This window comes from Abramis brama (assembly GCF_963993115.1).
Source record: "Abramis brama genome assembly, chromosome: 2".
In the NCBI taxonomy this organism is placed as follows: domain Eukaryota; kingdom Metazoa; phylum Chordata; class Actinopteri; order Cypriniformes; family Leuciscidae; genus Abramis; species Abramis brama.
This window is the reverse complement of record NC_139964.1, coordinates 16,331,314-16,349,316: the sequence shown is the minus strand read 5'-3', so window position 1 is coordinate 16,349,316 and position 18,003 is coordinate 16,331,314. Positions and strand designations below refer to the sequence as shown.

The 18,003-nt window shown below is 36.9% G+C and overlaps 1 protein-coding gene across 1 annotated transcript in view; it reads right to left on the bottom strand.

Moving 5' to 3' along the window:
• LOC311077948 (B-cell receptor CD22-like) overlaps nt 1-16,414 on the bottom strand; it is a gene marked incomplete at both ends in the record, with an annotated part of 214,999 nt that extends 198,585 nt beyond the window's left edge. The window contains 3 exons of the mRNA XM_084106594.1: nt 4,953-5,201; nt 5,300-5,635; nt 16,357-16,414. Coding sequence (XP_083962720.1) covers nt 4,953-5,201; nt 5,300-5,635; nt 16,357-16,414 — 643 coding nt within the window. The remainder of the gene's footprint in view (nt 1-4,952; nt 5,202-5,299; nt 5,636-16,356) is intronic.
• Nucleotides 16,415-18,003: the final 1,589 nt, after the last annotated feature.

Here is an 18,003-nt window from a genome sequence, read left to right as displayed (position 1 = left end):
CTCTAGAGGGGACTGTTGTGTTAAGTTTCGGTCTACGACATTTGGACAAAACTGCTTTTCAGTAAAAGCAGCTGGGGTGTGGAATTCCTTACCACTGAGTGTCAGAGAATGTAGTACATTCATAAATTTTAAAAATATGTTTGAAGGACAACCAGGTTTGTAGTCATTGAGCTATGAGACATTGAAGGTGGTCAGTATGTTTTTTTATTATGTGTATGGTAAAATTCTTGTAATGACAGTTGTTTAGTTTTGTATTTGGATTATTGATGTTGTGTGGTTTTGGTTTATTTTGTAATATTTTGTACGCTATTGGCACCTGCCCAGGGACTGCAGATGGGAATTAGCTTTTAGCTAAATCTGGTACAGTACATATATTGTGCATTGTCCCTGTTAAATTAAATAAATAAATAAATAAATATCTTTATATTGTGAATAAGCAATTGGCTAAACTGCTTCACAGATTTCTCTTTCACCTCAGAGCTGAACTTGAGACATGTGGACAGGCAGAAGGAACATATATATCATATGTCATATTAATTTATACTATTTATATTATTATTATTATTATTATTATTATTATTAATAATAATGATAATAATTCTTATTCTGTGTGTGGTTCAGGGAGGGCAGTGCCTCTTGACCAGCCGCCACTGGAATTTATGGTAAATTTGTTATGTATATACTTATTTATATCTACATTTATATATGTTACTCCCTGAATGTATAGTCACAGGAATAATAGTTTTTTAGAATTATATAGTAATTCATCATCATCATCATCATCACTTTATTTATAAAGCGCTTTCACATCAGCAGCAGCTGAACAAAGTGCTGTACATAAGGGTACAAAAACATCGACCAAGACATAAATAACAGTCACAATATCATAAAAATAATAAACTAGGGGTGAAAAATCTAACCCAATAAAACTATATCAAAATAAGACAGTTAAGAGCAAATACTAGCAGATAAGATCAAGTCTCAGTTTGGGTTGAAAGCCAAAGTATAGAAGTGAGTTTTAAGAAGAGTTTTAAAAATCGATGATGAGGAAGCCTGACGAATGGTTAAAGGTAAGGCATTCCATAACTTGGGAGCACAAACAGAGAAGGCCCTATCCCCTCTGAGCTTCCGCTTGGATCCGGGGACGACCAGGAGCAGCTGGTCAGCCGACCGGAGGGACCGGGAGGGAGTGTAACGGTTGAGTAGCTCAGTTAAATAAGACGGAGCAAGACCATTTAAAGCTTTAAAAGTAAACAAGAGAATTTTAAAATGGATTCTAAAATGCACAGGCAGCCAGTGGAGTGAAGCCAGGACGGGAGTAATGTGTTCTCTCTTCCGGGTTCCGGTTAAAACCCGTGCAGCGGCGTTCTGAACCAGCTGCAGACGTGCAAGTAAGGATTGACTGAGTCCAAAATAAATGGAGTTACAGTAATCCAGCCGTAAGGAAATAAAGGCATGGATTACGGTTTCTAACTGCTGCCTGGAAAGGAAAGGTTTCACCTTTACCAGTTTCCTTAGGTGATAAAAACTTGATTTGACTGTGGTGTTGATTTGGCTGTCGAGTTTAAAATCACTGTCCAGTCTAAAACCAAGATTTAATACTGTGGGTTTAAGATACGAGGCTAGAGGACCCAGCTCAACAGGGGAGGTCTCACATGAGCCACCAGATCCAAACATTATCACCTCTGTTTTCTTTTCATTAAAATTTAAAAAGTTTAAGGCCAACCATGCTTTAATATCCTCCAGACATGCTAAAAGAGGTGTAATTGAACAGGTGTCATGTCGCTTTAAGGGTACATAAATCTGGCAATCATCTGCATAGCAATGGAAAGATATACCATGTTTTCTAAGAATAGACCCAAAAGGAAGCAGGTACAATGAAAAAAGCAAGGGACCTAAAATTGAACCCTGGGGAACGCCACATGACAGCGGAGCAGGGCAGGATTCAAACTCAGCCATTTTAACATGAAATGTTCTGTCAGACAGGTAGGATCTAAACCACTCCAGGACAGTGCCAGAGAGGCCTACTTGGTGCTGTAACCGTGAGATTAAAATGCTGTGGTCTACAGTATCAAAGGCAGCGCTAAGATCCAACAGGACCAGAATTACGTTGTTACTGGAGTCGCATGCCAAGAGGATGTCATTGCAAACCTTCAGCAGTGCTGACTCCGTGCTATGTAGGGATTTAAATCCAGACTGAAAGATCTCTAATAAACCCTGCTCATCAAGAAAAGACTTTAGTTGTAAATACACAATTTTCTCCAAGATTTTAGATACAAATGGGAGCTTGGATATTGGCCTAAAATTATTCAGCACAGTAGGATCTAAACCAGGTTTCTTTATCAGGGGTGTCACTACAGCATGCTTGAAACCTGTAGGAACCACACCGGATGACAGGCTACCATTTACAATAGCAAGTACCCAGTACCAAATAGTGAGAAAAACTTCTCTGAACAATCGTGGTGAGAGAGCATCACAGGGGGAGCCAGAAGGCTTAATATGAGCAACCACATCCTTCAAGTGTGATAGCGTCACAGGCTCAAATTGATTAAAAGCAACAGGGCAAGCAACACAAACAGAGGGATCAGAAACAGGATGAGAGGTGAGAGCCCTCGCAGAGGCGACCTTATCAATAAAAAACTGCATAAAATTGTTACACAGTTCAGTAGAGGATTCTAAACCAGCAGTTTGTGGAGCGTTACAAAGAGAGTCAATGGTACTAAAAAGCATTCGTGGATTCTGGGCGTGAGATGAAATAATATTAGAGAAATACTCTTTTTTAGCCTCTTTAACAGCATTCTGGTAGTTTCGCCAACAGTCTTTAAAAATCTGAAAGGACACTTGCAGTTTATCTGTTTTCCACTTACGCTCAGCTCTACGACATTCCTGTCTGACAGCTCGAGTCCCAGCATTAAACCAGAGTTCAGGTTTAGTTCTGGTTTGCATGACCTTTAATGGAGCCACAGAGTCCAGGACAGCTTTACAGGAAGAGTGGAGCCAGGTACTGAGCTCCTGGACATCAGTCATGTCAGGAGGGCAGAGCTGGTCAAAAGCCATGGAGAACTGAGTGGCAGTAGAGGGGTTAATAATCCGACAGCTCCGTGCAGGCGTGGGAGTTTTAATCACAGCACGGGCAAATACAGTCTCAAATGTCACAGGCATATGATCAGAAAATACAGCGTCGTGTGTCTCTAGGTTTAACACAGGCAAACCGTAAGACAGAACTAGATCTAAAGTGTGTCCTTTCTCATGTGTCATTGTACGTAGAGACTGTGTCAGATTAAAAGCATCAATCAGGGATAAAAACTCAGTTACCAATGGTTTACCAGGGCAACATACGTGTATGTTAAAATCACCAACGATAAGAACATGTCCATAATTAGTCAGGATATCGGCCATGAATTCAGAGAAATCAGCAATAAAATCCTTACTGTATTTAGGCGGGCGGTAAATAACGGCACATAGTACCGGATCAGAACGACCCACCTCAAAAGAAGTTAGCTCAAAGGTGGTGAAAGAATATTGCTGAACGTGCTGTTTACATTTAAAAACGTTTTTGAAAACCGCTGCCGTTCCTCCTCCGCGACCTGATGTTCGTGGTGTATTAAAGAAGCAGCAATCCGCTGGTAAAAGTTCCAACAGAGCGCACGACTCACCCACATTCAGCCACGTCTCTGTAATACAGAGAAGGTCCAGATCATAGGAGCAAAAGAAATCCTTAAGAATAAAGGATTTATTGGTCAGCGATCGAGCGTTAACTAGGCCAACCCTGGCCGGAACAGGAGCGGGGACTTTAGCCGATGGGGGAGCACGACACAACAGGCGAAGGTTTCCCGGATTCACACCGCGACGGTTGAGCCTGGAAGGACATGGGTGGGACTGGACCACCGCATCCACGCTGACAGGTACCAGGCAGGCATCCATCGGATCCAGCAGGCGTAGTGGTATGAACATGCCGGGAAATAATCCACACACTGGCCGGAAAGTATACGAATTCTTAAGGCGGATCTTCAGCTTTACCAGCCGTCCGCTTCGGGTGCCGCGGCGGCGACGTCTCCTCCTGGAAGCAAGCACCGGGACCCGGCTCAGGTCAGTTGGGATTTCAGAGAGAAACGGGGGCCATATTTTTTCTCCTCCATTATCAAAGGTAAGCACATCTTTGACATGGAACCTTAGATTCAAAAGAGTTTGGCGATCATACACCAACGTTGACTTGATCTCAAAAATATCAAGGCCAAAAATCAATAAAACTAAACAAAGCAAAGAGAGTGACAGACGGCCAGCCAAACACACCGGCGCCATCTTGTGTATACTCATCAGATATCAATTCAGTTTATGGTTATATTGTGTAACCAAAGGTTCGCTCAACTATTCAGTTATACAGTATTTAGTAGGACACAGACAACAGAGACTGTAATACATTGTGATATATATGATTTATGGGAAAAACTTTTGAGTTATCTGAGAAAAATACTACTTGAGTATATAAGACTTACAAGAGTGATACAACACATGTTTATTGGTGTTTTGTTTGAGTGAGTCACATGTATGTGTGACAAGATATTGTGATTTAATTATTCAAAATATATATATATAAATAATCTTTGAATTATTGTAATAAAAGATTACAAGAGTGACTCGTTACTGATAACAGCACAACTGTATCTGTCTCATTGTTTTGCCAAACAGAATTGACTAGTCAGTCGGACAGGGGCATTTTTTATTAATTGACAAAGCACTGCATTTGAAAAAATGATCTTTCCCTTTTCCTTCTCAGCCTTATAAATCTGTTGTTTTTGAGACACATGATATAAATCTGTTTGTTTTTGTTTTTTTTCAGATTTGAGCGAAAACACAAGAGCTCCTACAACACTTCTGATCATTTATTAGCATTATGTCTTAAACTCTGCTAGCTTTTCAAAGACAAAGAGAGAAAGTCAATCTGTACTCACACGTGACATTGAGCTGAACCTCAGGAGAGATGTGAGTGTGTCCGTCTACAGCACAGCTATATCTGCCTGAATCCTCTCTTCTGACTGACTGCAGCAGGAGTTCATTGTTTCTGTCTCTTCTCTCAGTTAATGGCTGTGAGTTTCTGTACCAGATGAATGTTGCTCTGTCAGTCAGAGCGCAGCTGCTTTTACATCTCAGAGTGACTGAATCTCCCTCTGTCACTCTCTCAGGAGACTCCACCTGAAGATCTGAACACAACACACACATTATATCTAGTGCTGCTGTCATACACTGATTATTATTCAACATAATGCACAGAAGAAGAGATAAACCTCATCAAAGTCACCTGTGACAGTAAGATTCACTCCTGCAGCACCAGTCCATTTTCCTTCTGTTATATTAGTGATGAATCTGAAATAGTACATGTGTGAATCCTTCAGTGTCACATGACTCAGTCTGATGGTGCAGTTCTGCTGTTTATCTCCCAGATACTGAAGCCTCTGACTGTATTCAGGGTCCTTAGACAGATCTGGAGGATCTGTACTTTTTTTGGTCCAGAACAGTTCCTTGATCTGATATCCAGTAGGGTATGTATAAGTGCAGCTCATTATCACTGTTGAGTCCTTTAGTGCACAGATGTGTGAAGGACTGTAACTCACATTCCAATCATCACTAGAAACCCCTGAAACACAGAATTCATCATGATTAAAATATTTTATATAATAAAATTATATATTTTATAAATATTTTATATTTTATCTGTTCAACAGACCATTCAAAACTTCATATTTTATTATGAAGAACTATTATAAGAAATATAAACAAAAACATCGCCAGTATTATCCGCGCCCAATTTCTCCTTGTCGTTTAAGCTCGAAGTTGATGCTAGCGCATGTGGTGTGGGTGCAGAGCATTCAAAACTTCATATTTTTCTAGTTTTGTGTCACAGGAAATATAAGCTCATCTTCTCAGAATCTATGGAGTGATAAATGTGAATAAATAATCTCAGTGTGAATTACTGCTTCAGCTTTGATGGACGGTGTTGCAGAAAAGCAGAAGTAAATGTACAGAGACAGAGGAGTGAAGAGAGAACCAAGAAATCAGCCACGAACAACATGACACACTCTCAAATAATGAAATATATGAAAAATTATGTGGTGGTGGTGATGATCATTTTGGTGTGATGATGATAATTCACTGTAGTAAAGGAAGATACTGGACCAACCTGAACACAAGCAGCTGATTTAAAATTGTAAAGCACTACCGTTTTTTGTTGTTGATTTTTTAAACGAGGTTTATTCTGCAATGCTTGCATTTTTTGGCACAAAGTGCAAATACAATGTTTAATGGCAAACTCATGTTTCCTTGTTGTTTAGCTGTTAATAAAATATGAGGGCCAGGGCCTATATTGGTTCTGTACAGGCCTATGTTATAGTTTTTAAAGGTTCCTGTTTTCTAATAGGCTAAGTGTCAGTTAACATGTAGGCCTACGACTATCTGTGACTGTGACATCAGGTAGGTTATTAAAAATCGAATTATTTATTTATCCTCCCCCGCATTGGGTGTTCATGTTCTAATTTGCGTATACGGAATAAAAATAGTTTCAAATATTAACACTCGCTTATAGCTGTGGCCTAACTATAAAAAAAATAAAATAAAAAATCACTGCTGTAAATCTGTGCAATATAACAGTAGCCTACTTCAAAAATGACTTAAAATACCCAGCATAGAAGTGATATTCAATATTTATTACTTAAATACGCTCTTGAGCACATAAATAATAATATTTGCTATAGATCGACATAATATCTGTTTTAGTTTTTTTTTTTTTTTTTTTTTTACTTTTCAGAACTGCAGGGTTAACGCAAAAACAAACAAACAAAAAAAAAACACAATGGCCAGGGCTTTTATCATTTGGTAGCATATTATGGTCTTTGCCACGCGTGGTTTTAAATAAAATAAAAAATAAACAGACATTCAACAGACCATTCAAAACTTCATATTTTTTCCCACTAAACAGAACTATTATAAGAAATATAAACAAAACTTCTAAGAATCTATAGAGTGATAAATGATCTCAGTGTGGATTACTTGTAATTGATCAAACATTTAAAGGGATACTTCACCTCTGGGAAGATGAATGTGTATTTAAAATAGGTCATTTAAGTAGAAGAAATGTGAAGAAATTTTTGAATTTGGAGCTTTCTAGACCGAGAAAAGCCAGAAAATGCATTTTTGTCTTATGTGGATGAAAGACAACAACTCCCAGAATGCACTTGCTTCGCTGTCTTAGCAGGCCACGCCTACCGGTAAGAGTGCGTAGTTGAAAACAACAAGGCTAGCCTACGTGATGAGTTTGCCAGTGATTTAGAGATGGGCCAAAATGTCCGGGATTCAGCTTTTGCGTTCTACAGTCGCCATTCATCATGTTTACTGTGGCGAGCAGGATGAGGCTGACGGCCGCGGGAGAACGGCGCGAGGCCGGTGGCGTCATTGCTGAGACGCGCCGGGTCTCGCATCTCTCACGGAGGAGCGGGAATTTTCTTAGCAATGGTAAAACACACATCAACCGATCACTTATTTAGCGTTCATGTAAACACTACATTCAGATTCACCAATCGGAATGAATTCAGTTAGATTGAAACAAAAGGTGCATGTGCATGTAAACAATGAATGGCGACCGCAGAACGCAAAAGCTGAATCCCGTACATTTTGAACGATCTCGCCCGTCGGACAAGTCCGGGAAAAGGAGGATGTTGTTGTTTACCCCTACTTACTCAGCTTTCTCCTACTATTCAGATTTCTCCACAGAACAAGAGCCTACTAGCTTAGCTTCCAAAGAAAGACAGCTGACACTGTGTGTACATTCTGTGAGTGAGATCCCTCCCTCTATGGGCGGGCTGAAAACATGCGGAACAACGCCATCTACTGGCTGTAGTCTTTAGCCTCTGACCAGAAAATCCTCCGATGACGCAAAATGACGATTTTTGCGTCATCGGAGGATTTTTTCCAGACAAAAAATACATAAATCTCTTGTCTCAGGGGGATATGAGGGTGGAAAGCACGGTAATTCGAAAATACTACAGGTTTTCTACTAATACAAAGCTTAATGCTAAATCCTGAAGTAACCCTTTAAACCATGGTGAATTCCTCCATCAACGTTCACAAACCACGAAAACATGATCATTTATTTCTATTTGAAAACAGTGACTCATCACAGGAAATATAAGCTCATCTTCTCAGAATCTATGGAGTTATAAATGTGAATAAATGATCTCAGTGTGGATTACTGCTTCAGCTTTGATGGACGGTGTTGCAGAAAAGCAGAAGTAAATGTACAGAGACAGAGGAGTGAAGAGAGAACCAAGAAATCAGCCACGAACAACATGACACACTCTCAAATAAGGAAATATATGAAAAATAAGACAAAAATAATCAAAGTTGATTTATTAAATACAAGCCTATGACTATCTGTGACTGTGACATCAGGTAGGTTATTAAAAATCTAATTATTTATTTATCCTCCCCCGCATTGTGTGTTCATGTTATAATTTGCATATACGGAATAAAAATAGTTTCAAATATTAACACTCGCTTATATCTGTGGCCTAACTATTAAAAAAAAAAAAAAAAATCACTGCTGTAAATCTGTGCAATATTATTATTATTATTATTATTATTATTATTATTAACATATCTTTATTGCGAGGATTAACCCCTTGAGATGAAACATCTCGTTTTCGAGGGGGTCCTCCAGTACATCAAAGCAAAAAAGAACCAAAACAGCAGAGCAAATATCACGGTAAAAAGACAGCACAACAAAACACAACAACACACACACACCAGCTCACAATGCTCAACCCCACCCCACCCCACCCCACCCCACCCCACCCAACACGAACCCCACAAGTGACATGACAGAAAAACAACCACATGACTAGCATTGCACAAGGTCAAGGACTAAGAGGAACACAAACAAGAACATTGATGATAATAATAACAATAAGAAATAAATAAATAAAAATGAGGACATAAAAATGAGAAATAGTAAACACATGACCAATAAAGTCCAAGGTCAAACAAACTAGAAACAAAGACAAATGTTCCGAAGATGTTCCCCGAGACCCCTTCAAAACGCTGTAAGTGAAGTTAAAGAACGGATAGAAAATGGAAGATTATTCCAATCATATGGAGCCTTAAAACAAAAAGCATATTTCCCTACCTGTCTTTTAACTCTAGGAACAACAAAAAAGATCTGATCATTATGTCGCAGGCTGTATAGCGAATTATAAAGCACTAAGTGTTGCTTGATATAAACTGGATAATTAAAGTAAAAACTTTTAAAAATAAACTGTAACCAGTGAGACTGTCTCCTGGCAGAAGGGGCAAACCAGGACAACTGTCTGTACAACACACAGCGGTGTGTCCTAAAGGGACAGCGGAGAACAAAACGGCAAAGACTGTTGTAGACCACATCAATGGAATGCAAACAAGAAGCAGTAGTGTTTTGATAAATAATATCGGCATAGTCCAAAATAGGCAGGAGCAGCTGTAAGACTATTCTTTTCCTGACCAGAAAATTAAAACAGTTAACAGATTGATAAAGTATTTTAAGACGAGAGTTGAGTTTGTTTGTCATTGCTTGTACATGAGTTTTAAAAGATAAATCAGTTTCCAGCCAAACACCAAGATATTTAAAGGTCTCAGTTGACTCTAAAGGAGAGGAGTCGAGAAAACGAAGATTAAGGTTATTTTCACCTATATCCAAGGCTTTTCTATGGAACAATAAAGAGTAGGACTTTGATTTATTAAGGAGAAGTTTATTAACCAATAGCCACTGCTGTACAGAATTGAAGTCGTGCTGTAAAGAGAGGTTTATCCCGGAGATGGTAGGTTTACTACAGTAAATGACTGTATCATCGGCATAAAGATGAATATTACAGTCTGTACAGCATAAAGGCATATCATTAACAAAGATAGAAAATAATAAAGGTCCCAGAGAAGAACCTTGAGGGATGCCTTTCACTATGCCTGTACAATCAGACTGACAACCCCTGTAGGACACACCCTGACGACGATGATGGAGATAACAATTAAACCAGAGTAAAGATGATCTCGAGAGGCCAATAGCTTGCAATTTGTCCAATAAAAGATAGTGATCAACTAAATCGAACGCTTTGGAGAGATCTAAGAAAATGGCACCGGTACACAGATTATCATCAAAACTAGAAAATATATCATTAGAGAGTTTTAACCCTCATGTGGTGTTCAAAACCCTATAACACCTGTGGTGTTCCCGGTCAAAAATGACAGGCCCATAAAAAAAAGCTTATAAATCACTCATTATACCATATTTTCACCCAATCTTGGATTCAATCTTTTTGTCAACATGTTCTCTTTCAATTAGGACTGGTTTTATATTTTGATTTGCATCTGAATAATCATAGGCCTCATTTATTTGAGAGTAGGCATTTCATTTTTTGAGTAATTTTTCTTACATTTTTGAATAATTTTGGAAATATTAAATAAAATCTGAAGAAAATTGGTATTGTTGATCACACTAGTCTACTCTAATGTTTCACCAGGAATTTTGTTTTGAAACTTTTGTTTTGTAAAAAATATGGCACATAGTCACACTTGCGGTGTTCCCGGTCAAAAATGACCGGCCTATAAAAAATAGCTTATAAATCACTCATTATACCATATTTTCACCCAGTCTTGGATTCAATCTTTTTGTCAACTTGTTCTCTTTCAATTAGGACTGGTTTTATATTTCTGTTTGCATCTGATTAATCATGGGCCTCATTTATCTGAGAGTAGGCATCTCATTTTTTGAGTAAAAAACAAATAATTTATGAGTAAATTTGGAAATATGAAAAAAAAAATATGAAAAAAATGGCTACTGTTGATCACACTAGTCTACTATAATATTTCACCAGGAATTTTGTTTTGAAACTTTTGTTTTGTAAAAAATATGGCACATAGTCACACTTGTGGTGTTCCCGGTCAAAAATGACCGGCCTATAAAAAATAGCTTATAAATCACTCATTATACCATATTTTCACCCAATCTTGGATTCAATCTTTTTGTCCACTTGTTCTCTTTCAATTAGGACTGGTTTTATATTTATATTTGCATCTGATTATTCATAGGCCTCATTTATTTGATAGTAGGCATCTAATTTTTTGAGTAAAAAACAAAACATTTTTGAATAATTTTGGAAAAATTAAATAAAATCTGAAGAAAATTGGCACTGTTGATCACACTAGTCTACTTTAATGTTTCACAAGGAATTTTGTTTTGAAAAACTTTTATTTTGTACAAAATGGCACAGAGTTACTCTTGTGGTGTTCCACTGGGCCATTGAGGGCCATTGTTTCAGTTGGCCATTGAAAGTGAATGGGAGAGACATGTGTTAGAAGTCCATGAGGAATATCTTTAGATCTGAGTGATGGATTATGGTGAGTTTGGGCTCTTTTTAATCTTAACAATCTCATGTAAATAATGATGTGCCATTTTCCACAATTTATGCATGCTTCATTGAGTTATGAGTTAAAACTGGACGACATAAGTGCTAGGTTACATCTATATTCAAGGCTCTGTGTGCGCTTGTTGGGGTTTGTGTGTTACAACTCCATTAGGAATATCTTTAGATCTGAGTGATGGATTATGCTGAGTTTGGGCTGTTTTTAATCATTATAGTCTGCTGAAAATAATGATGTACAGTTTTCTACGATCTGTGCATGCTTCGTGAAGTTATGAGCGAAAACCAAACGTGAGTGCTTCATGAGTATATACTTGGCTAGATGCGTCTGTGGTATTTTCTGTGTTAGAACGCCATGAGGAATATCTTTAGATCTGATTGATGGAATATATTGAGTTTGGGCTCTTTTTAATCGTGAGCTCCTGCTGTAAATAACGATGTGCCATTTTTCATGATCGATGTATGTTTCATGAAGATACGAGTAAAAAGGCCAAGTCTAAGCTACCTTGATTGGCTACGTGAGTCTGTGCGTCTGTGGTATTTTTTTGTGTTAGAACTCCATGAGGAATATCTTTAGTTCTGAGTGATGGATTATGTTGAGTATGGACTCATTTTAATTGTAAGCATCTGCTGTAAATAATGATGTGTCATTTTCCACAATCGGAGCATGTTTCATGAAGTTACGAGCGGAAATGTGTCTAAAATTCAGAATCCATACATGGTTTACACATGGGTCTCTTGAAGGGCTTCTTTTAGAAAAACCTAGCTCAAGTGTAGTAAAAAGCCTGAAACAATTATGCTTGTTGTATTCTACTCATTGAGACCTTTCAAATGACATATGACACAGGACTATCTGAGCTGTATGATGTATTTGACATATTGCTGAATGTAATACAAAAAAGTAGTTTATAAATTATGATTTTTTTTTCTTCTAATTATCAGCAAATAACTCGGCACTAAGTAGTGCCGAGTTATTTGCTGATAATTAGAAGAAATTTTTTTTTTAGGAGTTTATCAAATTGGCTACATTCATTGTAAATTTCAGACTCTAAGCTTTCAAATGACACCTATTTTAAGTTGATCAAGGTAATAGTTTTGAAAAATATTATGATTATTTATTTCGCAGCTAGGTGGCGCTTGCAGGGGGTACACTCAGTTTTAGAGTGATAACTCAGCAGTCGTTAGGAGTTGATCAAAGTGATTAGATGCATTAAAAAGCTGAGATTCTAAGCTTTAAAATGATACATATTTTGTGTTGTTCCATTCATTGGATACATTGGTCTCTCCCATTCACTTTCAATGGCCCATTGAAACAATGGCCCACAATGGCCCTCAATGGCCCAGTGGAACACCACAAGTGTAACTCTGTGCCATATTGTACAAAATAAAAGTTTTTCAAAACAAAATTCCTGGTGAAAAATTAAAGTAGACTAGTGTGATCAACAGTGCCAATTTTCTTCAGATTTTATTTAAAATTTCCAAAATTATTCAAAAATAATGTTTTTTTTTACTAAGAAAATTAGATGCCTACTCTCAAATAAATGAGGCCTACGATTAATCAGATGCAAATAGAAATATAAAACCAGTCCTAATTGAAAGAGAACAAGTTGACAAAAAGATTGAATCCAATATTGGGTGATAATATAGCATAACAAGTGATTTATAAGCTATTTTGTGTAGGCTCGTCATTTTTGACCGTGAACACCACAAGTGTGACTCTGTGTCATTTTGTACAAAATAAAAGCATTTCAAAAGAAATTTCCTGGTTAAACATTAAAGTAGACTAGTGTGATCAACAGTGCAATTTATTTTCATATTTTTCTCAAAATTGCCAAAATTATTAACAAACAATGCTTTTTTCACTCAAAAACTGAGGTGCATAAGCTCGGATAAATGACTCCTACAATTAAACTGTTTGAAAATTGAATACAAAACCAGTCCTAATTGAAAGAAAACAAGTTGATAAAAAGATTGAATCCAATTTTTGGGGATAATATAGCATAACGAGGGATTTATAAGCTATTTTGTGTAGGCTCGTCATTTTTGACCGGGAACACCATAGGTGTAACAAGGTGAAAAAAACAACACAAATAAAGTAAAAAAATAAATAAATAAATTTGGACAAGTTGTTATAGTCTCTGTGAACAAAGTCACTAAGTTTCAGTTCAATGCGATAACATTAACTAGTATTTTCAGGAAAAAGAAAATCTTCTCCAGTCAAAAATGACATGAACACCACATGAGGGTTAAGAGAGCAGTGGTAGTGGAGAAGTATTTTCTGAAACCTGATTGGCATTGAGTAAGTAAATTATTATCAGATAGATAATCAGATAATTGATTAAAAATTATTTTCTCAAAGACTTTAACCACACTATTAATTATTGATATTGGCCTATAATTGTGCAGAATTTGTAAGTCTCCACCTTTGTGCAAAGGAATGACTTTGGTACATTTCCAAGCGAGGGGCACTTCACAGGTATCAAATGACATATTAAAAAGCACAGCCAGTGGGGGTGCTAATACATGCGAGGCAAGTTTAATAAACTTACCCTCAAGGCCATCAGGGCCAGGACCACTGCTATTGGAAAGCTTATTAATGGCCTGTTGAACATCCGTTGATCTGACCTGTCTAAATTTGAAAGAGCTACCGCAGGGTTGGCTGTTAAGACACGGGTCTGCGTGAAAAACAGGAGATTGAACAAGCAGTGTTTGAGAAAAAAGCAAACTAAAGGCATTGGAGATCATGGCTGGATCATTAGTTATTTCATTATTAATTATCATATTATTTGAAGTATTATTGGACTTACCAACTAGGGTGTTAACTCTCATCCAGAATTGCTTTGGGTTACTTAGATCATTTGACTATCTCGGTAATAATTGGCTTTAGCATTTCTTGTTTGAGTTGTGCATAAATTTCGTAATCGTTTATATTTCTCCCAGTCATCAGGCAGTTGTGTATGTTTATGTTTAACCCAGGCCCTATCCCTCTTTTTAAAAAGATTAATAAGATCACCATTAACCCAAGGCAGATGATGGCCTTTAACCTTAATGGATTTCCATGGAGCATGTCTGTCAATAACTAGCCCAACTTCAGTATAAAAAAAACAGTAGCTATACTAAATAACAGTAGCCTACTTCAAAAATGACTTAAAATACCCAGCATAGAAGTGATATTCAATATGTATAACTTAAATACGCTCTTGAGCACATAAATAATAATATTTGCTATAGATCGACATAATATCTGTTTTAGTTTTTTTTTTTTTTTTTTACTTTTCAGAACTGCATGGTTAATGCAAAAACAAACAAACAAAACACAATGGCCAGGGCTTTTATCATTTGGTAGCATATTATTGTCTTTGCCACGTGTGGTTTTAAATAAAATAAAAAATAAACAGACATTCAACAGACCATTCAAAACTTCATATTTTTTCCCACTAAACAGAACTATTATAAGAAATATAAACAAAACTTCTAAGAATCTATAGAGTGATAAATGATCTCAGTGTGGATTACTTGTAATTGATAAAACATTTAAACCATGGTGAATTCCTCCATCAACGTTCACAAACCACGAAAACATGATCATTTATTTCTATTTGAACACTCATCACAGGAAATATAAGCTCATCTTCTCAGAATCTATGGAGTTATAAATGTGAATAAATAATCTTAGTGTGAATTACTTCATCAGCTTTGATGGACGGTGTTGCAGAAAAGCAGACGTAAACGTACAGAGACAGAGGAGTGAAGAGAGAACCAAGAAATCAGCCACGAACAACATGAAACACACTCAAATAAGGAAATATATGAAAAATAAGACACAAATAATCAAAGTTGATTTATTAAATACCCAATGACATCAAAATATTATTTTTGTGGCTTTTAGTTCTTATCTATCAGCTCAGAGCTCATTTATGCTAGTGAACTCCTTTGACATGATAAATATTTAACATGAACACATTCATTTCCGAGAACTTGAGCCAAACATATTCATGATCTGCTGCTACAGTGACTTTTTACACATTAGGTGTGTTGGACATCGGCCGAGGCTGGATGTAAGCAATCGGCGAGAGGAGCCGCGTGCAGGCGGGGAGGAGCTGCAAACGGAGACGTGAAGTCGGACACTTTCTGGTTCCCGTAGTGAACGCTAACGTGGTGTTTGCATACTTTACCACAGCTGAAGTGAAATAAATGCAATATTTGCCTAATAATGCACAGATGTTTCAGAGACATTTTCATTCAATACTTTATGTACTGCTTCATACAGCGTCTGTTTGAACAAGAATAAAGTTCAACATAAGCTACTATCAATGAAGTGGAGTCAAACTCCACGTGAACACAAAACACACGTGATCATTGTCATGCGGTGAATCCGGCCAATCGTGGAACAGCTGTGTCGTCATCAGCTCTCGTGCAGCCGCTCTTGAGAAGCTGCGCTGGCTGAGTTCTCCGACTACTCTCGAATCACTCTCGTGGTACTTTGATGGCATACATCACAGTCACGTGGCGTCGGCGCCGTATCATATCAAGTCAGACAAAATTTCTAACCGGCATGCACTTCTTCAAGTCAGCCACCGATTGGTCTGCGCAGAGCTGCATGAAGTCGAACAAGCCTATTCACTTCTGAGAACTTGAGCCAAACATATTCATGATCTGCTGCTACAGTGATTTTTGTCCAATCAAATGCTCTGAACATTGAGAAAGTCCCTCCCCCTAAACCATGTGACACTGACTAGCAAGTAGCAAAAGACTATTGGACATTTAAAAGTGACGAGCGTTTGACAAGTTCAACACAAAGTTCCTGTTTCAGAGAGAAATATGTGAGAACAGGACAGAAGAAAGTGCAGATCAGCCGCTCATGAGGCCTTAAATAAAACATCAGAGTGTTTCTAATGTGAATGTAAGAGAGACTCACCGTGAATCATGAGCAGAAAGAAGATCAGAGGAAGAGGAGGAGCCATTCTGACCCACATCAGCATAACATATATCTATAATACAGCATTAATATAAACATCACTTAAACAAGTATATGTAAATGACCCTATTCTTAACATTTCTCATGTAAAGACACGTATGTTATATGAGCAATAATCATTTAAGCAAGAGTGTGTTTGTCTTACCGTGTTGAAGCTCATCAGATCAACAGCAACCAAATGACTGACTGTTGTAACACAAGCACTTTTAGCTTTACAGTGAAGTTTATGGATTTAACTTATTGGTTACAACATAACTGTGATTCTACAGCATTTCTAAATTCATCCATTTCTCCCATCATGCATTGCTACACAAATAAATTATGAGCTTAATTGTCATAGTAATTTCCTTTTTTCTTGCTACTGTATATATATTGTGCTGTTTTTATGTGACTTTTAGTACCTTGTTTTCTAATGTTCAGAGTTGATCCGTTTATCAGAATATGCTGTTTGTCACCGTTGTTGAGATTCATACGCTGATTCTTGATGTCTGTGTGTGCCTAAAAGAAAGTTTCACGTTTTCTATAATCAGAACAACTTTTATGAAATCCTTAGAATTAAATTGAAAATGCTGGATCTTATGCTGTATGGAAGCTTATGGGTAGCAAATTTCAATTTAAAATGTAAAATGCAAAATTACAAAATTACATTTGTGCAACATTTGGTGCAAAATGAAAATGATCAAATTTCAATTATAAAGTTTACATTTGCCATTTCATACACTAGTTTTAACTGTGAGTGTAAATGCAATTAAGAAAAAAATTACATTTAAATTAAAATTTTGCTACAGTTTTTGCTTGATGTTAAACATATCTAACAATTTCTGTAATACATTTTAATTTTGCAACTTATAAAGCATTGAAATATGTATTCAATTTACATATTAATATATTAGACATTGAATTATCAGCAGCGTAGGTCTTGTGTTTGTGCTCGTCTCTTTTTCTGTTCTCTGCTTTTCTTCAGTGATTCTGCTTGTTAACAGGCTTATTAAGGCTGAGATGACTCCATATTTAATATACACAGATTTTGTGACAAAATCTATCGCATAGATCTATCTATCTATCTATCTATCTATCTATCTATCTATCTATCTATCTATCTATCTATCTATCAGTTAATCACTTAATGATCTTATTAACTTTAACACATCTTCAGTGTTAATTTTAACACTTTTATTTTAACACTTTAACACTCTTGAGTGTTCGTCTCAAATAAACTCCCAGCAGAGTTAATTTAACAGTTTACATAGGCTACACAGTTTTTGATGTGTTTATGTAAATCACCCTATTCTAAATATTTCTCATTTAAAGACACGTATGTTATACGAGCAATAATCATTTAAGCAAGAGTGTGTTTGTCTTACCGTGTTGAAGCTCATCAGATCAACAGCAACCAAATGACAGACTGTTTTAACTCATGCACTTTAGCTTTACAGTGAAAGACTTTGTGTGGTTAACACTGTTTATTAATGAACAGCGACAGAAACACCAGCGACAGAAACATCACAGTCCCTCCCTCAACAAGAGAACAACATTACTGAACTAAACCTACTTATAGAAAAAGTATCTTTTTCTTTAAGTTAAAGA